The sequence below is a fragment of the Podarcis liolepis genome, assembly GCF_965112155.1.
Source record: "Podarcis liolepis genome assembly, chromosome: 1".
NCBI lineage: Eukaryota > Metazoa > Chordata > Lepidosauria > Squamata > Lacertidae > Podarcis > Podarcis liolepis.
The window spans coordinates 29,771,920-29,798,562 of NC_139554.1; the positions used below are offsets into that span (position 1 = coordinate 29,771,920).

The following is a 26,643-nucleotide window of genomic DNA, read 5'->3' on the forward strand; positions in this document are numbered from 1 at the left end:
ATGCCTAAACTATATAGCTAGCGAAACCTTCAGCTTCACCCAGCCTTTATCTACCATGTTGAGAACTTCAACTAGAATTTGCTAAAAACTGTACAGTGCTAAGCTTCTATCTTCTGTTGCCACCATCGACTGTTTTGTTTTTACCTGAGGCTAACAAGGTGCAAAGGCTAAAATGAGTTTGGGTTGAATTTTTTAATGTCCCTTTATATATCCTTACATAACTTACCTGTGTTTTTTACCAAGTGTGCCATACCATGGGTATATTCATCTCCCTTCCTAGGAAATTGTCAATGACATGAACTTCCTTCTCTATCAGTGATGTGGCCTCAAATATTTAAGCTTTGCTTCCAATTTTAATAGTGGATTGTTTCCTTTTCGAGGGTGCATGAACATTATCTCACTTTAAAGTATTGTAGTCCATTTTACATATAAAAATGAGTTAACGGATAGTCTCGGGCATTGGATAGCTCAGTTGGTTTAGAGTGTGGTGCTGTTAACGCCACGGTTGCAGGCTCAATCCTCGTATGGGACAGCTGCAAATTTCTGCACTGCAGGGGGTTGGACTAGATGATCATCAGGGTCCCTTCCAACTCTACAATTCTATGATTCTATTATCTGAATTTCTTGCATTCCAGGATAATGCATCCTAATGTGGAATGTATTCTCTATTGGACTGCCTGAATATGATGCATTTTCCCATACATCATTTTCCTTTTCGTAAGATTAATGTTTTTTGTAGAAGTAACTGATTAGCAATAAACTCTGGAGAAAAATGGGAGATGTGCAAGTTGCTTTGAAACTCTAAAAGGAAAGAAGATTTCTCTGTTTTCCTATACTCATCATGTGCACAAAACTTTTTTCACTTAATCGTATTGCTTCTCTGAATTCAGAAGGGTGGTTAAGCTTTGATATTGGCCTTTCTAGGAAAAACAAGCAGATGGCAAATATACTCTGCACTCCCTGTTATATTAAACGACTAAATTGCTTCCATGAAATGCCTTGTAAACATCCCTCATAGAACACTCCTCTGAAGTCTGCAAATTCCATGGCTCGTAAAGAAAGTGGTATTTGTACATTTTCCTGATGTTCCCACCCTCTGTCGCTTGTTGGTCACAATTATCCATACAACTTACAAGCACTCTTGGACAAAAGGTTATGGGATGAGCATGTTTACTGCCCAAAGGCTAACCCTAACCCTTGTTCTCTATATGTTTACAGTTACTTTTGAATGTATGAGAACAATGCATTTTGGGTTTTGTTCTATATCTGCTGAGGTGTGTGTTTAAAGATCAAAGCATGGCTGTCAGTTCAGCAGACATAGTCCTAGTCTAGTCTAATAGTTTTTATTTCTTTTGAAACCTGGCATTTCATGTGTTTCATCTGTCTGCCATTGGCATGGGTTCAGATGGTGGTGTCCATGATTACTTTACAGATTCTGGTATGCTTGTATGGCATGCCATTTCAGTGGCTAGATATGTTGACAAAATGCAATATTCATATTGTATGAATATTGCAACCTTATCAAACAGAATGTGCTTAACCAGTTTTCTCCCCTTCTGAAAAGAGGGGGCATACTGTTCAAGTGAACTGTATGCCAACCTGTAAAACCCATAGGCTTAGCAACAAAATGTAATGAGGCATTGTTGACAGTTGTTGTCAGTGGTGGAAAGGCTTTACTGCTAATACAGACTTGGCTGTGTGTTCAGATATAGAGGAGACCAAACAGTTTTCTCTACGGTAACAGTAAACACTCCTCTCCTCCATGGTTTGGGCCAGGCAGCCGCCGTGCATGTGCTTCAAGCACTCTTGGACTAGGAGTTGATTGGAAGATTCTTTTCTAGTATTAGCAGGAATTTAGAAAAATAAAATGTTACTGAAGAGATTGCAGTGCCACACTCCTAGCTGCTTATGATTTCACCCATATTGCTTGTTATTAAGTTACATGTAAACAGAGTTATTCTCAAATGTTTAAGACTCTTGTGAACAAAGGCAATTGCTTCTGAAGTTGTAAAATATTACTAGATCTCAGAAGAAAAGCTAAATGGAAGTGTGTTAACCTGGTGCATATTTTTGACCCCAGGCTCTCCAATTTTTATATTATTGTTCCCATCTAATAGGACATATGGGTGCAATAACGATTGTCCCAAGGAGCATCACTGTCAGTTGCTCTTTGTGAATGAGCACATTATTTTACCTAAAGGCCATTCTACGGAAGGTAATTCATAAGGCCCCCAGCACAGTTGCTTCTCACTTGATTCTGCCCTTGGTTAACAAATCATTCCGATTAAAAATATGTATATGTCCACTGTCAGTTCTGAAGAAGTGAGGAGTTTCCTACTTAAATGCTTCTAAAACTACACCAAGTAGAAACTTCTGCAGCAAACAAATAGAGACTTGGGAAACCTGGTGCATTAAATCTATTTTCATCATGATTTCAGGGACCAAATAAAAGCTACATAACTGGCTACTGGTAGTTCATGAACCACAGTTTAAGCACAACAGTTAATATGCTGATGCAGATTGTTTGTTTCTTAATCTTGCCAGAGACAAGTATGAGAGCTGTAGTTGATGCTGATGTTCAGAACTTGATGACTTTCTAGTTGAGTACAAGCAAACACCCTCATCCTTTGCATAGAGGCTCTGTTGGTAGTAAATTCATCTGACCTGGTCTGTCACCTGCTTGGTCTTTCTCTTTGCCACTGCTACCAGGGACAAGCTTCCCTCCCCAGAGGAATAGCAGTTCTTCAATGGGATGTGGATTTCTGCAGCATGGGAACAAAGGGGTTCAGTATCTCCCTGCCTCCCAGGTGCTATTTAAAGATAACACAAAAGGTGTTTTAAATGTGTTCATGCATTTAACACATTTGCTGCTTTGGCCCTGGTTGCTCATTATTACTTACTGTTTTGTGTTTACATTATATTCTCAAGGTGTTAATCTTGTAGAAGCTAATAATTGTGCAGTGTAATTTGAGATCCTCTGAAGTGCAAAGAATTTAACAAGCAGGCCTTTGGGATCACTCACTATTCAAATCCCAAATATTTGACTTTAATGTCAGCCCAATCAGCACTTCTAAATGCAAAAGGACAGATGTGTAGTAGCACAGACTAGTAAAATGTTGTAGGATAACATCTTTTACATCTGCAGAGTTATTGAAGCTGTCCCACTGAGTTACACTGCATAAAGCTTTGCTATGAGTTGATGTTGTGGCTAGTATTTACTATTAACTCATACATGTTGGCTAACATGGATACTTCCCTTTAAAATAGGGTACCCAGATCATTTCAATGTAAACTTTAGGGGAAACGGCTGCTCAGAGGAGAAGATGAGCTGATAAAATTTTAAAAAGCTGTTGTATTTCTACTGCCAAGAATCTGTCATGCAGCTTAAAGCAAGTGTGGGGGGTGGGGGGGATTATGTTATAAGCAGAGCATCAACTGCTGTACTCTAGCATAAAAGCGGAAAGCACTGGTCCACAGTCTATAGGAATAAACGCATGGCACGTCTCAAATGCCAGATTTGCTTAGCAATCATCATGGTGTTATGACAGCTGAGATGTCCTCATATTAAATTACAAATAGCCTGGCTATTGTACATGAGAGGTCACACACTGCTTTGAATCTGCAACTGAAATATGAAGGAAAGGGGGGTGGAATCATTTTTATACACCAGCGAAACAATTTAATTTCTATTAAAACTTCTGCTTAAAGCTGTTGTGCACATCTTTAGCTGTGTTTTGTACATTGTGGCTAATACATGGTGCTGAATCTTTCTAAGTTTGGCAACACATGCCAGGTCTAGTAAACCTTTGTAAATGATAAAACCTAGAGCAGAATGGAGATCTGTGGATGGGCCACTCCTGACTATTTCATGTTAGGTGTGGAACAAGTTAAAACACAGATGCAAAGGGACAATTGGGAGCTTAAAGCACATTTCTAGTTATTTCTTAGCAAGCAGGATGGGCTGATAGTGCTGACAAACTTTGTAGTATGGGTGTATCCAGGATTTATTGGGGGGGGGCAGAACCAAGCTATCTGTGATGCATTTGGTGAGTTAAGTATTTTTATTTATTTACTTGATTTAGGGGGGGACAGCTGTTCCCCCTTGGCTATACCCATGCTTTGCAGACACCTTTGCTGGTCTGCAGAGGAAAAAAGTCTGCTTGCAGGCACAGCAAATGGACAAAGCAAGTTTTGTTGTGGTGCTGACAGTGAGACCCTTTGAAGTTGTCACCTGGTGTCATAAAAATATCAGGTGGCTGAACCTCTCAAAGTGGCCCATGGGTTGGAGGAGGTCCAGAACATTAGTGTTCATGCAAAAAATATCTGATTAAGAAGAGTGTGCAGCAAAAATGCCACTTTATTAAACCCCCTACGCTTTAAATCCCACTTAGTGCTATCTACTTTCTCACTGTGGTATACATAAGGCAGACGTTTTCAACCTTTTTGATTCCACGGCTCCCTTGGCCAACTACATTCTGTGGCACCCCAGTGGGGCTCAGGAGCCCAGTTATGTCACCCCTTGCCTGCAGAGCTGGCAGCCTCTCACCCTTTTTCAAACACCCTCCCTTGTGGAGTGTTCCCTCAATCTCCTCTCCTTGAGAGTCGTCCCTGGTCTCTGAGCTCCCTCCTGCCCCATAGAAAGGTGCCTCCTCACACTGCCCCACAGGGGCCTGGGACTTATCTGTCCATTCCCAACAGCAAGGGCTGTTGGACTGGCTGACTGGATTTCCTTGCCCGCTTGCTTGCTTACTCAGAGGCCAATTCAGTTCCTGGCAACCAGCACCCCCTGGCCAGCCCCAGAGGCACCATTTGCCTGGGGAGCTTGTTGGCATTGTCCAAATACAGATGATTGATGATCTCTTTCCAGACTGAAGTGGAATGATTGTGTGTTTCCTTTAAGGATATAATTTCTACATGGACAGAGTAAGATTGGTCTCTTGTAAGCACAGTCGGCAGTTCCAAATGAAGAGTTCTCATGAGGTGGGATGTTGCAGGGGGTTTAGTACTAAAACATATCTTCTTGCAAGTAAATGCTATCTGGTCCTGGACTTGAACTTGTGATTCAAGTTGTATACTTCATTATAGGTTTCAAAAACGTTGTGTAGAGAAACTATTTTGATCAGTGCCTTGCTTGTTTTTGTGGCTGTGGATTTTGGCATGTATAGGGAGATTGGCCAGAGGTTAAAATAAATTTGGAAGCTGTGCTGAAATTCAGAAGAGCATTTTGGTTGTAATGAGGAGGTGGTAGTTTGATTCCCTCTGGCCATGAAAATGCATGGTGGACAGTTCTGAGTTTTATCAGACTGTTAGATTCATTGGGTAGCACCTCAACAGTTTAGCATGCATGCCCAGCACCATTTCTGACAAATAACTGGACTCATCCAACCCATTAGTTAGTTTCTTTTGTCAGTCTTTAATTAGAGGGTATTGTCAGAGAAACATACTCCTTGGCTGTATGCTGTCATTGAGGTAGTAATTTAGTTGCTTAGGGAGGACTTTCTGTAAGAATAAAGATAAGATAGCAAATGTACGCAACTGATTAAGTACTTCTAGTTTTTCAACTGGCAGGATTAAAGGGTATGAAAGTACACAGTGTGCTAATGAGTTTCTAGCTTTGCTTTAGATCAGGGATAGGGACTTTCATAATCCCTGACCATTTGGGCTGTGTTGAATCGGGGTTGATGGGAGCTGGAGGGTTACAGTTTTCCCAACTCTGCATAATTGAGACCAAGAGAAAGAGTTGGTTGACTGGGTGGGGGCATATTGGGGCTCTCTTGTTGGTAGAGTGCTCTCACCAGTGAACCCAGACAGGGCTGGAACATGTCTGTCCCATCCAGGCCCCTCTCCAGCATGACAGATCAGGGGTTTGCATCGCTCTGAATTAAAGGTATGAGGAATCTAGCTTATTGATCATGCATTGTACCATCTAATAATAAATAGTACATTTTCACAGGTTAGTCAAAAAAGAAATGGAAGCTAGCTTTTAGAACTGACTTTGAAAATGCAGTGCTTTCAACATGTGGAGAGCCGCGCTAACCGTGTCATAATACCATAATCTCAATTATGAAATGCAATGTTACTGATACTGTGCATTGTGCCTGCTGATTTCAGAGCCAGTTGTATGGAAAGCATGTAAATTGTAACCAGCATAAAGCATCAGTGAACCACAGGAACTATAACGTTTTGGTACTTAACTTGCCTCTATTTTCAGCTACCTTTGCAGTTTCTTGGATTTCACCAAGGGGAAACAACGCTGTTGGCTGGAAAGAAAATGCTGGCAAAATTGCCAAGATACATTCCTTCAGGCTAGAGCACGGGTTCCAAAGCTTTTTCTAATTCTATGCCAGAGGTTCAGGACATATACTTAGCCACCTTGTTTCTACAGAAATAGAGACCTATCTTAAATCAGTTTCTGTGCATCTAGTTGAAATATTTTTTGTCCATTTTGTCATATTAATCCCGCCTGCCTGTCCTACATGCATCCCTAGTGGTCAGGTTTGAGGAGTTTTGGACAGTCGTGCTTCTGCAGGACTGCTTTGAGAATCACAGTTAAGTAATCCATCATGTGGAGCTCTGTGATCAGCAGAAGAGAACTTGTAAAGAGCTCTCCTAATCCCTGTTGGGTTACTTGCCTGAATGTGTGTATCTGAAGAAGTGTGCATGCACACGAAAGTTCATACCAAGAACTAACTTAGTTGGTCTTTAAGGTGCTACTGGAAGGAATTTTTTTATTTTGACTATGGCAGACCAACACGGCTACCTATCTGTTGCCTGAATGTGTGGGCTAAAAGTAAGGAGGAGGTGAGGTACACATACCTCACCCCAGTGTCCTCATGTATGCTGTATTCCAGTGGCATTTGGTAACCCTTGCACCTGATGGGGTGGCCTGTAGCCAAGGAGGCCATGTAGGCGAGGGCAATAAGGTCACACTGATTGGGCCAAGGAGGTCAAATGAGCGAGATCATGTACTTTTGGTTTTTCCCAATCTTCCTCCCTTCTAGAGGTGTGAACACTTGAAGTATTGGAGTTGTGTAAGTACTTGGTGCCAAACTAAACTGAAAAGTGTCTAACCTTGGTTTAGAATGGGCCCCTGCTGTCACAATTTCTAGTGTGGGTCAATGTCTCCCTGTTGAATAAGTATGTAAAGCTATCCGATGAGTCTCCAAAGATTTGGAGATGCCATCAACACACTGATGTTGCCAGATTTCTGGTTTTAGAGTGTAAAGCTATATGTCCTCTCCATTTAGCAAGTACAGATCTGGAGGGCACATGGTCTGTGTGTGTATCTGTAGGTGAGGGCAGGGTACGGTATTCTGTTCTTTGAAAAAAGAGTGAAGTTTCACATCTATTTGCAGCAGCATCAAATGAGTTTTGTCTTCTGACGCCCAAGATAGAAATGAATTAGAGTTATACGGAGCAGGGTTTTTTTGTTCACAAAACCCAACTTACATTTCCTCTGGCTTTCAGAACATGCCTAAAGCATTATTCATCTGGTTGTAAATGCAGTCCAAATACAGAATGCACTTCCTCAGCTCTTTTAGCCAACCTTAGGAATCCATGATGTATTAGTCATACAGGGAGCAGTATCTGGTTCTTGGAGTAGGCATTTCTTTTACCCCAAGAGATTCAAAACTACTGGCAAGTGGTTTCCTGGTGCCCCTTTCCCAATTCATCTAGTGCTTGGGGCCAGAAACCCCGCCCCGCCCTTTAGTTGTTGTAGCTGAAGCTTGTCCCATGCCCGATGGACCAAACTCCTAATGAGCAGTACATTCACTTACACCAGGATTTCTTGTTTATCTTTTGTATACACAACTGGTTTATACTTGTGTATGAAGTTATGTGTATGTCTTTCGGGAATTCTCCATAAACAGGAACATTTCTCACATCCAAGAACTTGTGCCACAATACTTTAATTACAGTTCTTGACAAAGTGATAGTACCATGCACCTATAATACTGATGAGCTTTAAATAGGCATGAGATTCCGTCACCATAATACACCTCTGCTCAAAGATTTGCAATGGCTGATGAGTTGTTACTTTACGTTCATAGTTTTACTGTTACTTTACGTTCATAGTTTTACTGTTGGTCTATAAAGCCTTAATAGCTTGGGGCCAGCTTACTTGAAGGTTCGCCTTGACTTGACTTCTACATGTGTCATATAATTTACAAGTCCATTTGAGAGGAGTTGGATCTTTAAGTGGGGCAGCATCTGCGCTTTGAAACGCTCTGCCTATTGATATAGGCAATATACACTTGTTTTTTAAAGTTTTGCTGATTTTACCTATGTTTTCTTGGTAATTATTTGAGGTTTTTATGGTATAAATTGTACCAAATAAATAACCACTCAGTGCTACCTAGCTCTAAATTGAGTACAAACCTGGACTAGCCCACTATTGTTCTTTCAGTTCTCTTGCATTCCAGCTAGATTTGTCAGTAACTCCATACATGCTATATTCCATTGTCTTTTGTGCAGCACTAAGCCCAAGAGAAGCAGATGTGCCAATTTCTCCTGGTAACTGAAGAGAGAGAGTAGTGTCATTCAGCTGCCAGAAGGGAGCAGGCCTTAAGAATTGTGGCCATCTTCTCCACAATAATTTCCCCCCGTTTCTCTCAAATCAAAGCCAGGAAAACATATAAATGCAGCCAGAGTTACCTAAGCCTTGTTAGGTTGAATGTGGCCAGAATTACAGTGGAAATGCGAATAAACGTTTTTCTTATTTCTTCTCCTAGTCTTATGTGCCTTCTCTTGTAATAATCCATATTAACTTTTATTTGATCCGTACTTACATAATGTCCCAGATTCCATTGTGAATTTCTGATTAAACTGTGGGCCAGCTACTTGTAAAACTGAAGACAGCACACACTCACTTTAAAAATGGCAAATGTGGTAGAAGCCTGAAGCTTGAATTTGCAGGAAATTAGTGTTTTATGAGCCCCCCTGGCCCTGACAGACAGCACACATAATAAAAATTAAACGCTGGATTTCAAGTTCACACTGTTGAAAAGGCTGTGCTATTAAACAACCTTGTTTCCACTACATCTTAATTTTCTTTGGGAACAATTGAGCTTTCAAGTGAGCTCCTGTGGAGTGCATAGAGGTTTGTTTTTTAATTTAAAAAATCCACAAAGTTGAAATTGTATGGGAAATGGGCAAAACTGAATATTGTTCACCTAACCTGGATGAGCTCATAGTGGTTTTAGCAATGGAACTTAACTAGATTTAGTAAAGTATATGTATAATAATTGTCATAATAGGTGCTGTCTCTAGACTAGTGAAAACATGTGTTCTGCAGTAGGCCCAGTTGATGCAAGGTAAAAATTGTTTTGCTTGATCATGTAGCATAAATCTGGCTCCTTATGGCCTTTCTTACTAATTTTGGGTCTTTAATTGATTAAAGTAATGATTCTTTTTAATTTGCCACCATACCTACAAACTAAAAATGTGTTGAATCTAGAGATCCCATAAGTGTAATTCTGTGTTCAGAGCCTCTTGCTCACAAATGGGTTGTGTGTCGTTTTTCCTCATTGCTTTCTGTAACCCCTGAAAATTCTCTCAAGGGATTGGGGGGGGGGGATATCTTCCATCAGTGTGGATGGTGGCACAGGAGACTGTGGGAGAGGGAATTGGTGCAATTTGTCTAGCTTCCAGGAGCAGGAAATGTCATGGGATTGCCAGACCTTTGGCTGGTTTCAAGCCACAAAACTGATATGTATTCCACTTAATGGCAACATGGTTAAACTCCCATAAAATGGAGAAAATACGTCTTAGCTAGTCTGGTTCTTGAAACCGGGGATATTGCAAGTGGTGGTTTCATACTTGTAGAATAGTACTTGGAACATTCACAGCAATGCTTCTTAAATGGAAACTTGCTGTTAACTGTTTAGGGTTTATCATTACAGGTAGGTAGCTGTGTTGGTCTGCCGTAATCGAAACAAAATAAAAAAATTCCTTCCAGTAGCACCTTAGAGACCAACTAAGTTTGTTATTGGTATGAGCTTTCGTGTGCATGCACATCTGAAGAAGTGTGCATGCACACGAAAGCTCATACCAATAACAAACTTAGTTGGTCTCTTAAGGTGCTACTGGAAGGAATTTTTTTATTTTGTTTCGACTAGAGTTTATCATGTTTGACAGATTTATGTTTGCATTAATACTTAATAATACTGCTGTGAATATAAATCCTCTGAATTTAATAGCAAGTTCTAAAATGTCTGCTGTACTTAGTCTCAGTGTTGTTTTTAAATTTGAAACGGAATAATAGAAGGGTCCCCCCCTTTATTTTCATGGCCCTTGCTACTATTTGCAACCAGATGCTGTTTTAGAGTGTTTTTATATAATGCTGCAATTGCCTGGAAATTGAAGATGTGGTGAAAGTCAACTTCATTGTACTTGTCACAAGCAGAAGCTTCTTTGGCTCTTATGAGTGAATAAGATGTTGTTAAAGCAGTAGTAGGAAGTTCAAGCTCACTGGCCTTCTTATTCTTTTAAATAAGATTTCTTAACCTACCTTTCACCATAAAGTGCAGATGTCTCTGGGAATCCCACCAACAGGGCATGTGTTCAATACCACTCTCCCACTTACGATCCGAAGCAACTGACATTTGTAGGCATATTGTTTCTGATATATATATATAAAATTTGTTTAATCTCATTTTGAATCTCCCTAGTTGATGGCCAACACTTGCAATGGCCACTTCTCACTCAGTGAAACTATAGAATTTGCTATTTTCTTGTGGTTTACTGGAGAGTTGTTGTAGCTGACACTCCATGAGGGATGGTTTGAGTGCAAGTTGTAAAAGACTGGGTCCAAATCCAACCAAACACAGCTTAGAGTGCATTTACTCTACACAATGTGGCTATGATTGTGAAAAAAATCATATCTTAGCTACTGACACACTGCCATTCACTATAGTACATAGCCAAGGATAGTTTTACCTAATCTTGAATAATAACAGTTTTGTTTTGTTATGTAGCAAAATATTAAATTGGTTCCAGTTATTCCATGTTGTTGGTCCATAGAGAAACTGGAGGCAGCATGAGTATACCGGTGTACACTTTCCCCAACTCACATAGAACCATTAATGTGAACTGGAGCTTATATGAGTAGCCTTATTTAGCCAAGTCTGCCTCTTTGCTTGCATACCCCCCTGCACAGGTGTTTTGTCCCTGTAAGGTCCAGTTCGCCTTAAAGGCACTGCATACTGTGAGAGAAGATGATACATGAGCTTAAGGTAGACTCCCACACCCTTGCATGTGTACATCCTGAACCCTAGCGTTGTGTGAACTAATTAGAAGCAACCCTGGGAGATGCTTGATGAGATTTTTTATAGGGATAGTGCTTAGCTTTGGATGCCTTGGGCAGGAAAGCGGCAGCTTCAGAGCTAAGTGCCACTTCTGCATAATGGTGTCGTGGACAATCTGTCATCATGGAAGGAGAGTGAAGAGTATTTTAAGTGCTTCATTCAGAGCTTGTTAATCTTGTTATAAGTGCATGCGTGGCTTCCTTTTTGCAATCTCTACTCCCTCAGCATCTCCAAACAGCAAGCATTTGTTTTCAAGCTCCTCCAGTCACCTTTGTATTTCTGCTGGGTTCTCAAAATCAGAGCTGTGTACTTAAACAGGCTACAAACTATATATAAAAAACAAGATTTAATCTACTTTTAGTGACCTAACCTATGTTTGTACCTTGGCATCAAAACTTCACTTTTTACCAACAATGAAGCTTCTTGTGAATTGAATGTGTTGTGTAAAGGAACAGACACTTGAAACTTCATAGAAACTAATCTTATCCTCCTAAAAAGGTCTGTTTAATTATTATGCAGTGCACAAACATAAGCAGATGCACAAACTTTTAATATCCGTTTCCTTTCACAGATGACATTAGAAATAAGCATGGGAAAAGAATGCACCCAACGTTAGTAGTATAATCACAAGCTTTAGAAATTGGAGGGTGGGATGTCGCATAGTTACAAAACAGATGCCTGTTTGAAAAGCTGTGTTGCAAGTGTAGAGGAAGGAAGATCTTGTTATCCTCTGTGGGTGATTACTTTGCTTTTAAACCCTAATGGCCTCCAGTGAAATCAGTTTCTCATCAAAGGACTAGCTGGGGTATAAAACAAACACTGATGCTGCAGGCTTCCCTTGCTTGTTTGTGGAATAAGAATTCAACTTATGCTTGGCTTTGATGAGTTCAGAGGAAATGTATTTGTTGCTGTTGAACCCTGGTGCCTCCCTATGGGTGGTCCTTGCTGCCATTAGAGAGAGGGTTGGACTACCATCTTAAAAGGATGGCAGACACACCACTTATTCTCTGCCACTTATTTACTGGATATGAAGGTTTACCATCAGTTTCCTATAGGAAAATCCTCTGTTGCTGCAAAATTATTTAAAATACCAGCCTATCCAAGAAACATGCATTAATTATCTGTTAGTTTATTCAACAAGTGCAAATGAAATTCTCTGTGGGAAAATGTGGCTAATGTTGCATACTAGTGATTTCACATCACAACAAATTTGGTTATAATTTGAATAAGTAGCTGCAAGATTAGTCTTGACAGATCAGTGGTGAAGGTGCTGTAGGGGTTGTCCAGATATCTATCTTTCTATCTCTATCTGGGTCAGGCACTTCAAGAACCTAAAGGACAGCAAGTCCTGGGGATAATGAAGTGAAGTTAAACACAAGTCTTTGTCTTTGTCCTCCAAAGATGTCAAAAACCATGTTTAAGCCATAGTCATTTTTTCATAGGCATGGAAATCCATCTAGTATTATGATACAGATATTCTTGGTGTCTCATAGTCAAGAGCTGTTAATGATAAAAAAAATCTCAAATTTTAATTTCTGAATCTTGTAAACCAAATGGGGATTGATTTGTAACCTTCCATATCCTGGAAGTTGAGACCTTGCATCATCCATTAACCACTCTGCAGACGGGAAACTGAGGCTGATAGTGATTCTACATTCTAAGCTGGTATTTGAACCCCTTCAGTCCCCGCTGAAGGAGAATTAGAGGGATTTCTCCACTCTTCCCACTCATGTCTTCTACTTCTAATGCCTGAGGCTGGATAGTTTCTCCAGTCAATATAATCTTGGCCACATTGAAGCCTTTTCCAAGGCAGGAGATAATAGCATTTCATAATTCTTTTTTAAAAATATGTGCTTCCACCTTTATCAAGCTATTTTCACCTGTGTTGGCATCAAAATGTGATTTTGGAATCAGTTAGAAAAACCTCATTCGTTTGATTTTCCCTTTCAGGAAAGCAGCGTATACAACAGTTGGCTGACAACATCAGGTATTTCCGAAGACGACTTAAGGAAATGGGCTTCATCATCTATGGAAATGAAGACTCACCTGTTGTACCTTTGATGTTGTATATGCCAGCAAAAATTGGGTAGGTTATATAGGGAGATAGTGATTGTTTAGCTCTAGCAGAAGTAGTAACAATTGGATGTATGCCCAACTCTCTTCAAAATAGTTGGTGCTACAGCAGTAGCAGAAGAAACGGTTAGGGAATTGACATTTGACTTATGGGAGCAGGGATATATGAAGCTACTTCTGTAGGAGGTTAGACTCCCAGACTCTTAGGAAGCTGGATTATTGCCCGGTTCCACATCCTACTTGCCTTGTTTTTTGTCACTGCATGGAATCACAGAGCATTCCTGGATATTTCTGCACAGTGCAAGCTGCCTGCTCAGATAGCAATTGGCAAGGGAGGGGTGGTGGTGGAATTCTTGGTGAGTGAGCTCCAAAGCTGGAGTTTCTGTGTTCTATCAAAGATACTTTCAAGTTTAAGTTACAAATCCGTTTAGAAGTAGCCTGCTAAAAGACCAGCCCCTGCCAAATAGAATCTTTCAGCTTTGTGTGAACTTAATACAGTGAAACCTTTCTAGAAAGACCACCTCCGGACTGAACAAAAGAGACCTTTGTATGCAGGCGCTGTGTGTTTCTAAGGCAAGCAGTCAGAACAGTGGCCTCCCAGGCATTCTTCACGAAAGCACCCCCCCCCCAAGCAGCATAGGCCTTGTATTGCTGCTGCTGCTTCATTAATCTTGTCTTGCTTCCTTCACAGTGCATTTGGACGAGAGATGTTGAAAAGGCACATAGCCGTTGTGGTTGTGGGTTTTCCTGCCACTCCGATCATTGAATCCAGAGCCAGATTTTGTCTGTCTGCAGTGCTTACCAAAGAGATACTTGATATTGTAAGTATTCAAGATTGTCCCTGCTCTGTCATCTTTTAACTAGTCTTAGCAGTTGAGTATGAAAGAGATCTTCTGGTCAGGAGCAGCACATCACGAGACATGTGCTTAGGTTGGACCAGTGTTCTCCTAATTCTGGTGTTTTTAAAGTTACTGCATTCTCTTATGATTGCAATGGGGCACTGCATAACCTAAGTTAGACTGCTTTGGTTTGTAAGTCGTAAGTGGGGGGAAATTCTGTCCCTCTAGAGTCCTAGAGGCCCTGTACTGAATCAGCCATGGTATTATTAAACAGTTGATTGACAGGAGAAGAGCTGTATGAAGATGTTCTAGACAACATTTCTGACTTTGTGACACTGCATTTGGAAAGAGGTTGCGTAATTTGCTTATAAGCATGTTGAGCTAAATACAATTAAATGATATGTTTAAAATTTATTGTTCTTTGTGTTTACACACCAGACTATATGCACAGCATCACTGTGTTTTAGTGTATTGCCAAAAGACTGCTACAATTTTTAGTAACTGCTGAGAATTCCCGCCCCCCCTTTACTTCAGAAACTATTCTAAAAATATTGCCATCTGTTAGTTTGAATTTAGATTAACTTTACAGTTACTGATCTGAATGCATGGTGCCTTACCTAACCTTTGTATGTATACGTGGGATAAAAATGTGCAGGAATAAAAAATCGTGCTGCATATTTGCAGGATTAAAAGAATTAGCAACGAGAAGAACATGAAAGCAAGTGGAGCTGAATGTGTACTACTTTATAATATAATATAAAAATGAATGACTTTTTATATTATTATTTATTAAATTTGTTACAGAAAATCTTAATGGGAGAAGTGGATTTTGGAGGGTACATACTTCCATTTATTCAGGTGCCCAAAAATCTGAAAGTTGAGTAATAACAGACCCAAATAAGTAAGAGATCAATAAGCTCCACTACTTTTATGGCAAAGGATGCCTGTTGTAGGCCATTCTGATGTCTAAACAGGTATATGAAAATAGTGAGCTTTATCTCTAAAACAACTACGTAGGATATTTAGCAATATAGTCCCAAACAAGAAATGCATGTAGGGAATACGCATCAGTGTTACACCTGGGGTCATTGAAAAACACAGCCCATGCAAAGAAGTTCTGAAGACCCTTATATGTACATAATATGCCTGTGTTTCATACGTTAGTATGTTTGCATAGGTTTGAAAAGTTATAGTATTTTTATTTAAGAAGTGATGGACCTGTTCAGAAACCTACCTGTCCTCCAAATGGACTGAATTCAGAGGACCATATGTAACAGGACTGACAGAAGTTGATTTTCCCACCCCTCGTCACGTTGGCAGCACCCCCCACTCCAAATATTCCACAAGGGGTGAGAGACCCTGCTGAATGGGTTGGGCTGTGGTTCTGAGGGACTGAGGTGGGAAATGGGATTCCTGAAACTAGGACAGCACTCACTGAGTAGTGCCACACAGAAGAAGGCTGTATCACTTTACTTAAATCCCTGGTAAGGATACCAAAGTAGCTTGATTTATGGAAACATGAGCCTTTCTTCCTTCAGAATAGGTAATGTTCCACATTTTGAGCATGGCTGGAACATTGATCTGAACTGTCTTTTCTAAATGATCACAAGTGCTGACAGGTAGAAAGTGGGAGCAGCTTTCCTGAGCTAACTAAGGCGAAAAAGAGACCTTACAGAGCTGGTCCATGTACCTTCCTCTTACTGGCTGAAGAGAGCACATATTTTCTCATTTTTTTCCTTTTCTCTCCCTACCTACTCTGTGTTGAGTGTGGAGGTCTCTTAAAAAAAATTTAAAACCTGATATTTGTAATGCTTCCTTATTAAATCAACCCACATGATGGACAATGGTTCTCTGGTACAATGTATAACTCTAATGTAAATAAAACTTGCTTGCCTGAAAATACTTTGGCCCTGGATCAGAGCAGAGCCCCTCGTAACTTGCATCCCTGTGGGCTGGTGCTTTCTTTTCAGCGATGAAAAATATATTACACTTTCCTGAAGTCAGAGTTCAGCCATGCCATTTCCTTTGTAGTCTTTGCAAGTCACATGCTTCTCTTTGTTTTAAATTAATAAAATCCTAAATCTGAGTTCAAGAATAACAGTTAACGGACTCTTTCAACAGAAATTCAACCTCAAATTATTTCCACATGTTGCCTTTTGCTAAAGCTGTGCTTAAAATATGCTCACAATTAGACAGTGTTTGGCAATTTCTACCCTCCCCCCCCCCCCGTCCCTCTTGAATTCAGAGCTTATGTGGCCTCTGTTTGGGGCGGGGGGGGAGCTTTCTCAAACTGTGTCACCACCTTGAGGTTTCTTGGCATATGGCAGTCATTTATTCACTTTCTGTTGTCAGTTATTGGGGCCACATAGGTTGTGTGGGGATAAGAGCTACCGAATTGTGGGTAGGGCAGGAGAGTTGTTATTTCCTCACACTTGCCACACGATGTTCCTGGAGAAGAATGAGGTGAGGATTTGTGCTTTAGATAAACGTATGTATGCTGACCTAGGGAGGAAATTTTGTGTGTCTACTGGTTTTTCCTTAGTAGAGCGTTAGAAGCTTTTGCAAACTTAAGTTCTATCCACATTGGAACTAGTGGTAGGTATAAACCAGGTTGGGCAAGCTTCAGGCTTGTTAGAGCCACTCTGTGTTTTTTTACCAGAACCCCCAAGTCTACCAGCCAGAGCCAGGTGCAAAAGGCATAATATTGCTAGAATTAAAGAACAAGGGTGCCTCTAGGCACATTCTGAACCCAGGAAATTGTCCTTGGTACCAGAATTGAACTCCGCTCACATTCCTTACACATACAAATCTAGCCCTGGTTAGCTTTCTTCATATCAATAGGAATGATGGAACTTGTGCTCTCTGGTGCCTCTCCAGATCTGTTCAGGAGGGTTAGATGACCTGCCAGAGTAGACTTTGGGAAGGTGCAGAGTGAGGAGAGAGCAGGGAGGTTCTGCTATATGAGTGTGAGTTGTTCTACAAATGCAATGACTTCATTGGCCTTTGCCATTATGTTTTGTGTAAATTATTATTTTGAAAGATGCTTTTATTGTTTTATCACTTGTTTATGCTGCCCTGGGCTTCGAAGGGCAGGATATAATTTATTTTTAATTCCCCCCCAAAAAATCTTTATTTGTCTCCCACCACCACCATGGCTGCCGCCGCTGCTAAAGGCAGCCTCCACACCCAGGCAGGATTTAATTTAATAAAGAAATGAGGCACAGCTTGGGAGTGAACTGCAGTTATGTTCAATAATGGTAGAAGTAGTACTTCATTATTCCATCAGCTATGTGCTTATTGCCATACAGAAAGAAAAAAGCCTGGCCTAGAAGCTCACTATCTCCAGGGAGAGGAAACAGAATATTGGAGATAAATGTAAAAAAAACCCCAAAAAACAAGAAGAAAACTTAAGCCAGCAGCCCAGTTTTGAGTTTTCTCAGCCTGAAACCCTCCCCTGGGCTGCATGCAGATCTCCTTTTGAAACTAAGCGAGTTTCAAAAGCAGTTTAGAGCATGAGATTGGCTGTCTAAAGCAAGCATGGGGAACCTGTCGCCCTCTATATGTTTCTGGAATACTGCACTCTTATGGTCCCTGACTCTTAGCCATGCTAGCTGGAGCTGATAGGAATTTAAATCTAGGATCTGATTGGGGGGGGGGGGGCTACAGATTCCGTAGCCATGGATTAAAGCAGAAAGGTAAATGAAATCACTTGTGCTAATACAATCCCCTTGCATGAGCGCAAACATCTCTTTAGATCCTCGCCATTGTGTTTCCCCACCTTTTTTCTTCATGCAGCAATCCTTAAAAAAGAAAAAAAGCACCTGATATTCTTCTTTTTCCAGGCTTTAAAGGAAATAAATGAAGTTGGAGACCTCTTGCAGTTGAAATACTCCCGGCATCGACTGGTACCTCTCCTTGACCGTCCTTTTGACGAGACCACATACGAAGAGACTGAAGACTGAGTTCTCTCCCTGTCTTTTGATAGACAAGGCACACTCCTCAGAACTCTGTGTGGCTCAAAGACCAAGGTTCTTGAACCAAACACTGACGGACTGCTTAGCATAAACAGAATGACTTCTTACTCACAAAACTGAAGTGGCAACAACAGCTAGAACTGGTGTGTTGTGAAAAGCAAAACAAAACCTGGCTTTTCTTCCTATTGCTTTAAGGTCTTGCCCTAGGGAGGAGTTTGGCTTACATTTTTAAAATGCTGATTCCCTATTTGTTTGTCACGATGAGATCACGGCGGCCACTGTTGGCAGTGCTGCAAGGTGGGCATTGCTAAGGATGCTGCAATGCTTCTGTCACAACGTTTCCTTTTTCATGACTACAGTCTAACCTCCTTGAGAGAGTGCAAGACCAGCCAGTTTATTCAGCTAAGGCTTCTGATGAAATCATTGACAGCTAGCTAATTTGAATATATTTAACATGAAATAATCAACCAAAGTCTTTTCCTTGTCCCTTTACGTAGTGCTTTTTTTTTTTTTTTGTCTTTGTTATTACAATGGTGGTTGACTTGCCTCTTAAGGACTGTTAGTCAGTTCTTTAAGGGACAAAGCAGGAATCCTCCTAGGGCCTTTATCCATCTTGATATTTCAGACTGGGTTCCAAGTGTTCCTTCGTTAGAGTAAGTAGCAAATAACATTTCAGAGCAGGGTAGAACTTTGTGGACATTTCCCTTTCCCTGTATAGAATTCCTTCAGCTCCAAGGTGTCCCCACAATTCCAGTTTCCAGGATGAGTTCTAGTGTTGCTTGTTGGATTAATGAGTGTTTGTCTTTAGCTCTGGGGTGTGTGTGTGTGTGTGTGTGTGTGTGTGTGTGGTCAGATGAAGAACCAGATTGGGAGGGAGTAGCATTCCAAACCACCTTCCTTTTCCTCCTTTCACATATTCCTGCTCTACTTTTTGGCAGAGCTAATGATGCAGCTCTTCAGAACCTAAATGCTGATGGTCTGCCTCCTCAGAGGGCCTTTTGTGATACTTGAATTGCTCTTGCTATATTGATACCAATTAGGTGTTTGCTGTGGCCACAGAAGGTAGGCAGCAGAAGGCAAAATCCCATTACAACATGTATGTATTTTTTTGAAGTTGCTTTTGTAGCAACCTGTGTAACAAGAGCAATTCCCAAATACACAAAGGTGAGGGGTGGGAATGAGACTATTAGTCTGGTGAGTTTCTTTGTTCGAGTGGAAGCAGCCATTTTATTAGCACAATATGAAAATACTTTGATCTTTGGATATTTGCCTCAAAATATTTAAGAATAGCCTTGGAAGCAAAAAAGAAATATGCCTTGTTCACTTTTTAGAAAAATCGTGTTGGAGAATTTGATTCTCAGAAGCATACTAAACTAAGAAAAGAGTTGCCATTGACTATGTCTTCCAGTGAATTCAGTTACAATGGCTATTATTTAATTTACTAGAAATCATATATAGGCTGTTCATTGGCAGAAGTGCAGTGTGCTGTTTTCACACATATGCATTATGAAGTCAGAGTATCCATGGTTCACCTTCATACTCTTTAACTACGTAATTTTTTTAACTTTTTGCACGGAGGAAACCTCCCCACTTGTACATTTCCAGTAAATTATTGCAAAGGATTATGCGTAACAGTAGAAAATTCTGAGCAGCTGAAGATCTGCCAGCTTGCTTAAAGAGCCTCTGCTTAGCCTCTCAATATGGCAAATACTTCAGCTAGGTCAGGGCAAGGATTTCCAAAGTCTGATTCAGAATTAAGGAATAATAATACTTGACCAAAGAACAGATTGTAGTTGCTAATATTGTGCAGTGCCACTTGCCAAGGCCTGAAACAAAGGCAGAACTAAGATTTTGCAATTGTGTTTCCAAGTCATATGCTGGCACGGAGTTTTTGATCATGTGTTGAACATGTTAGATATTTTGAAACTTAACAGTAAAATAATAATAATTTTATGCTGTATATATTGAGCCATGTGGCCTTAGCACCAAGAGCCAAATGCACAGGAAGTGGGAAAGAGTCAAAATAGCATCTAAAAGTTTCTATTTCACCTAAATTCTTGGTATCCCACAAATAACTTGAAATGTGTTCACTATAAACTGGCTTTGCTGGAAATAGTGGTCTTCATTTCCACTAGATCTCAACTATGCTTCTTTTGGGGACCTGCCACCATCCTCCATCTGTGTCAATGCCAGATCACGATATAATAATATTATATATCCTAATAATTCCTAAGACCTTCTGCCCAGGATTACTGAGAGTACTGGGAATGACAACCCTATGTTTCTGTATCAAACTGCTTAAGGGCGGCACCATGCATAGCTGTTTCAGGAAGCATTGGTGTTGCAGGCAGTGCCTTCCACAGCAAACATGTCAAGTGCAGCGATAAGATATTTTGGTGTTTGTTCCAACATTCATAAAAGTGGTGTTGCCCTAACCTAGTTTACACCAGGACTGCTGTGGGACCTGTGGCCCTCTAGATGTTGTATGGCCAACGCATCCATTATATCTGACCATTGACCATCCTGATAGATGAGAGTTGGGAGTTCCAACAATGACCTGGATTTCCCTTCCCTAGACAGGACCAAATATAAGGATTCAATAGTTTAAAAATCCATTCCTTGGGATTCAGCTAAGGAACTGCCTGCCCTTGCACTCAACTGACTTCATCCCAACGTCAGGGGATGCAATTTGGCAAGACTGCTAGTTCAACAGCTGAAAAGCTTTCATTTAAAAAAAAATCAACTATTCTGTCTTCATAAATACGAATGCTGCCATGTGCATGTGTGTGTGTACACACAGTCTTAGGATGATACAAAGCTACTTTGAGGGGAAAGCGGGTGTATGAAATAAAGGCAGGCCATTTTTAAGCATGTTTTTGTTAACATTTTCCACAATTGCATTAGCAGAAGTACTTCAGTAACATCTTCAAGGGGAACTGGACGACTTAGCTGGATGAATGAGGTCAGGTGGTATGTCTGAAAGCTGAACTGAATCCTTAAACTGTACAGGAGGACAATGTGATACTCCCCAGGAAAGGTTTTTGTGTGTGCTTTGGGTGATGGGTAGAGAAGAAGGAAAATGCAGGAGACAAATGCCTCATCTGCTGTTTTTCTTTTGCTTTGTATCCTTTGGTAGAGTTGGATGCCAGTATCAGGTGGGGCCAATATATCAGAATATCCAGTACCCGATATTTAACATAAGATTTATTTGACACAGTGTCAGTATGTCTCTTGTATTCTAATGCTGTCTCCCACCACACACCAATATTTTCCAAGTCTTCTCATTCCAGGAAAGATTATAGTATTGGTTTGGGGATTCATACAGTTCCCACACTCAACCTACAATGTGGTATGATATTGCTGATGGGCATGAACGACAACTTCCCTAGGTTTTGAAAGGGCAGTTTGTTGCCTGTATGATCAATCTTTGGGAAAAGCAGGTAAAATTGTATTTTTTGTAGGACGTTGGGTGGTCTTCTTCTGAAAGAACTGATTTCTTGCCAAAAAGACTTGCTTGGCTTCATAATCTAGATAGCTTATCCAGGAGGGGACAGTGAAACATCACAGCCCTCACTATACCAAATAACAGATTGCTTGTGTTGGAGCAAGCGAGCTTGAACCTTACGCTTCTCTGAAACCCACATTATCAGTAGCAGCTGACATGCTCTTGCGTGTTGAATTTCACGTACAAACGGAAAGACCAGGAATACCCAAGAAAGATCACTTTTGGTGGTGGTGAGGGGGCGGGGTATGTTTGGTCTCTGAACCTTAATTTGTTGGAGGTAAGGTGTTTCTCCCCACAAGGGCAAGCATAGAGAGCAAGGGGAAAGGAACAAACATTGCAGGGGTCAAATCCACATTGGCCTGCAGAGATATATAGTTGGTGTATTTAGCAGTTGTTTTCCTTCGTGCCCCAAATACCACATTGCAACATACAGGGCTGTGTATCCGCCTGGCAACTTGTGGTTTTCCTCAGCTGCCCCTCCGGGGTGATTATCCACCCCTGCCCTCACTTTTAAAACAGGGGTGAGCCTTTGAAGGCTACCTACTGCTGTGAGTCTGGCTGCCTTGGGACCAGAGTTTGAAATATATGGGACCATCCAAAACTAATTGTTTTTATTTCTTATTTTTGCTGAAAATGAGGGTTTGAGTCGTGTAGCTTATGTACTTCCTGAGAGGTTATTCCACCCCCCACTCCCCACATTCTTTGTACTCTGGTCTAATTTCTAGAGTCAATGTGACACAGCGTGTTGCAGAGAAAACAGACATTGTCTTTCCAGTGCTTGTCTTTTCCAAATGCACATAATTGGGAAATGCTCAGGTTCCTGCTGATGGATATTTTAAAGGATGCTTATGCTGAAAGATGCACTTGCACGCTTGAGATTTGTTGTGTTGTGCATTTTGTACTTTAATGTCTGAAAAGGAAAGTGGAAATCTCTGCAGTGTCTGCAGTAGCGATGCACATTTCCTGTGTTTGCATTGGGGGGCAATGGGAGGAATATTAATTAGGCTTAATGCTATTCTTTTTTTAATTAAAAAAACCCCAACTTTAAAATGTTTTTGTGCTTGGCACAACTGAAACGTATCCAAAGAACAGAAATTGTTTTCAGATATTCTCTTCCTTTTAGTAATTTAAGATGATACAGGGTCTGTTCACATGTAGATAGGTCAGTCTATCAAGCTAAAAGTGGTGCAGGATGACAGCTAATTCTTATCCCAGTTTCCCAGAGTTGTAGGTTCACACACAATGTTTTACCATGCACACACTTATCTACTTGACATTTTCCACAGAAAATGTTAAAATAATGCACCTTCATGGTGATAGTTGGTATATTTCATCAAGGGACTTATACTTTCTCCCTAAAGCAGTAAATACCAACGGTCACCTCATTGAGGTTGAAACGAATGTTCCATCATTTAAATCTTAATGTGATTTACATTGGGCTGGCTTCATCATATCAGAACGAATGTGGGAAATTTGCTTGTTAACATACATCCTGGGAGGTTTATAATATGAAGCATTCTTGTGGTCTTACTCTCCGTTTGATGGTGTGATTTTTAGATTTGCTGCTTTGAGCTCTGTTTGTTTGTGAAAAAGGTTGAAAGGGCCCATGCCGGGTTTAAGAGCTGCTCTTGCCCCTCTGTGTTGCGCTTGACTTGATCAAATGGATCTTTTTTTACGGGGCTGCTGTAAAGCTAATGATCTAATGGAAAACTTAACTTATTTATCTATGGCAAGTGTGTTTCTGGAGCAGCTGGGATGTGCCAAGAAGTGACATGACTACCAAAACACTTTCCACAAACAAAAGTGCACTGAAATATGCAAACCTTCCCTGTGTTGTCCATTTGCCAAATGTGCCGACCTTGGCCAGTATTTCAGCAACCCCTGCCCTAAAAGTATCTCCTGCATTTATGTGCAACTATAGAGGTGGTCAGATTTAGGAGGAAAGTGGAGGCAGGACCTACCATATGGAGCCTGAAGCTCAAGGCTAATTTATTGGTCTCTAAGCTAATGGTGGCCCATATTTTTATAGCCCTAGACTTGCCCTCGAAGCCACAAGTTCTAAGTCTTAAATTGCACTGTGCTCCTATGCCTCTCTGTTGGTAATAATGTACATATAGCCTAGATTTTTTTGTAGATATTAAATTTTAAATGACATTTTTAATTACCTCCCCCCAAAATACTTCCCTTCCAGACATGACTTTTTTTACACCTTGAACAATTAACACGAAGTTGGGTACCATGTGGGTAGGGAGGAAGAAGAGAAGCAGATCCTACATTGGCTTTTAAGTAACAATGCATGTTAAGCGGAGAGAAACTGTTTGACAAAATCTAGCTATGTTCTGCTTAATAAAGAATTCACCAATATTCTGTGTGAGCATTTTATTTAACGAAGTTTATTTAAATACAGGTTAGCTGACAGCAACCTCTAAATGGTTTGCATAATAGAACAATTTTGAATCTTTAAAAAGCAACAATGAAAGCCAACATTATAAACAGGTCAGCACGAAAACAATTTTTAGCAGGCATCAAAAACAATACGGTGATGGTAGGCCTGTCTAATATCAGTGGACAGGGAGTTTCCAAGTCTACATGCTGTCACAATGAAGGATGAATTGCTTGCAAGTGTGGAGTGAACATTACGTGGCCGTTGTGAGAGGAGTGTGTTGCTCTTGAAGTTATTAGGAGTACTGTATATGCTTGACAATACTCTGGGCCAGTGTTTCCCAAAATGGGCAGTACCACCCCCTGGGGGGGTGCTGGAACAATCCAGGGGGGGGGCAGTAATAGCCTTGGCTGCAATTGTGGAGCATTGAATAAAAATAAGGGCAGTGGAAGCATAAAGAGAATAAAATTTTGAAAAACCATTCGTACATATTTGATCTGTTGTGTAACAACGCTTTCAGGATGGTGACGTCGCCTCCCCTGGATCCTGCTGCCGTGCAAGAGGTTTGCAGCTGGATTGCAGCTGGCCTGCTTATTTGGCCAGTGGCAGGCATGCTGTGGCCCTGGGGTGGATCAGACTGAGCTGGCAGGCTTCACTCCGGTCCGCCTCATGGGTTTTTACAATATATTTCTTGTAAGACATAGGCAGAAATATAGATACATAAAAGAAGGCAGATTTGTCACTGCAACTTTCTGTTTGCTTAAAGAAGGTAGATTTCCGGGGGGGGGGCACTGAGGCTTTTTTCCTGAAAAGGGGGCAGTAATAATAATTTATTATTTATACCCCGCCCATCTGGCTGGGTTTCGAAATAAGCTTGAGAACCTCTGCTGTGGACCATTGACTAGCATCCACTGACTTGGAGAGGTTTGCTTGGGATAAGGTGAAAGCTGAGGGATCAGGGTGGGACTGGCTCTTGTTTTCTTTTTACTGGGAATGACTGGGGGAAAGATACAAGTCTCCCCAGTACCCTTTTGTTGATTAACATAATATAACCTTTACAATTAAGCATATGTGATACAGGTTCGCCCCAGCCTGCAAACCAGACTTCTTCGCAGTGATGCATCTTGGGTTTCTTACAGTAAGGGTGCATTACCACCCTCCACCACTGGGTGGCTTCTGTTTTTGTATGGCTTTGCACCTACACGTCCATGCCTTGCACCTGCGAAGCCTTCTGAGCATTGACGTGGTTCCATGCATGTGCCAAAGTAGGCTTTGGCCCCAAAGAACAAAGAAATGGGCTATTCCTCCTGCACAGGTTTGTCTGCTCCCTTTTTACCCTTAAAAAGTAGTTTAAACAGGTTTTTCAAGTCTTGTACAAGAACACCCTTGCCCTGTGGGTGCCTGATTCTTAAACCGTGAAGAGAACACTGGTAAAATGATTAGGTTGAACCAAGCTCTTATAGGACTCCCCTGGCTATATTTTGTGTATATGTTTTAACAGGAGTGGGTGCCCTTGGCTTGCGGTGTGGTTTGTCCCTAGGACAATAATCTTTTGCCATGGTTATGTTGCTTTCCTCTTTTATTTCTTAATCTTGCTTTAGTTTTGTCCGGTTCAGGAAGCTTATATGAAGAGCCCTGTTGCATCAGGCCAAAAACCCATCTTAGTCCAGCATCTGTTGGCTAACCAGATGCCTATGAGAAGCCCACAAGCCGGATGTGAGTGCACCAATGCTCTTCAACTTTCATTTATTCTGTCTTAATTAGGAAGCTTCACTAGAATAAAAGTTTAAGAAGCCAATACCTTGCTGTGTGGCTACTTGTTCCTGTTACAAATCCTGTTGTTTATCGGTGGCCTATAGTGTGGTACCACTGTTGCTGGCGTCTTGTCTGTCTCTCTCTCTAGAGACAATGGGGTATGCCATTGGGGTTGAATTCAAAACGGTTGAAGAGTTACAGCGCCTGCTGTGGCTGGAGAGAAGCAAGAGACGTTTGGTTGCAGCTGGGGCAGGTGAAGGCATTCAATTTCGCTGGGGCAGATGTGCCATGGCAATACTACCAAGAAGGTAAATACTTACCCACAGGAGAAGAGGAGAAGTGGAGCAGGAAGGTTGCTCAAGTGAGGAATAGGTGCAAAGTATGTGAGACATGAAGTGACTCGGGTGGTACTGTGGGTTAAACCACAGAGCCTAGGACTTGCCGGTCAGAAGGTCGGCTGTTCGAATCCCCACGATGGGGTGAGCTCCCGTTGCTCGGTCCCTGCTCCTGCCCACTTAGCAGTTCGAAAGCACGTCAAAGTGCAAGTAGATAAATAGGTATCGCTCTGGCGCGTTTCCGTGCACTGCTCTGTTTCGCCAGAAGCAGCTTAGTCATGCTGGCCACATGACCCGGAAGCTGTATGCCGGCTCCCTCGGCCAATAAAGCAAGATGAGCGCCGCAACCCCAGAGTCGGTCACGACTGGACCTAAAGACTCCCTTGAAAAGACCCTGATGTTGGGAAAGATGGAAGGCACAAGGAGAAGGGGACGACAGGACGAGATGGTTGGACAGTGTTCTCGAAGCTACC

General features: G+C 41.2%; 1 protein-coding gene across 3 annotated transcripts in view; it reads left to right on the forward strand.

Moving 5' to 3' along the window:
* The window catches only part of SPTLC2 (serine palmitoyltransferase long chain base subunit 2), a 68,281-nt gene extending 44,220 nt beyond the window's left edge, over positions 1-24,061 (forward strand). For all 3 annotated transcript variants that reach the window (XM_083502353.1, XM_083502352.1, XM_083502354.1), the window contains exons 10-12: positions 13,257-13,392; positions 14,071-14,200; positions 18,061-24,061. In XM_083502353.1, the coding sequence (XP_083358479.1) occupies positions 13,257-13,392; positions 14,071-14,200; positions 18,061-18,180 (386 nt within the window). In that variant the 3' untranslated portion in view covers positions 18,181-24,061. The remainder of the gene's footprint in view (positions 1-13,256; positions 13,393-14,070; positions 14,201-18,060) is intronic.
* Positions 24,062-26,643: the final 2,582 nt, after the last annotated feature.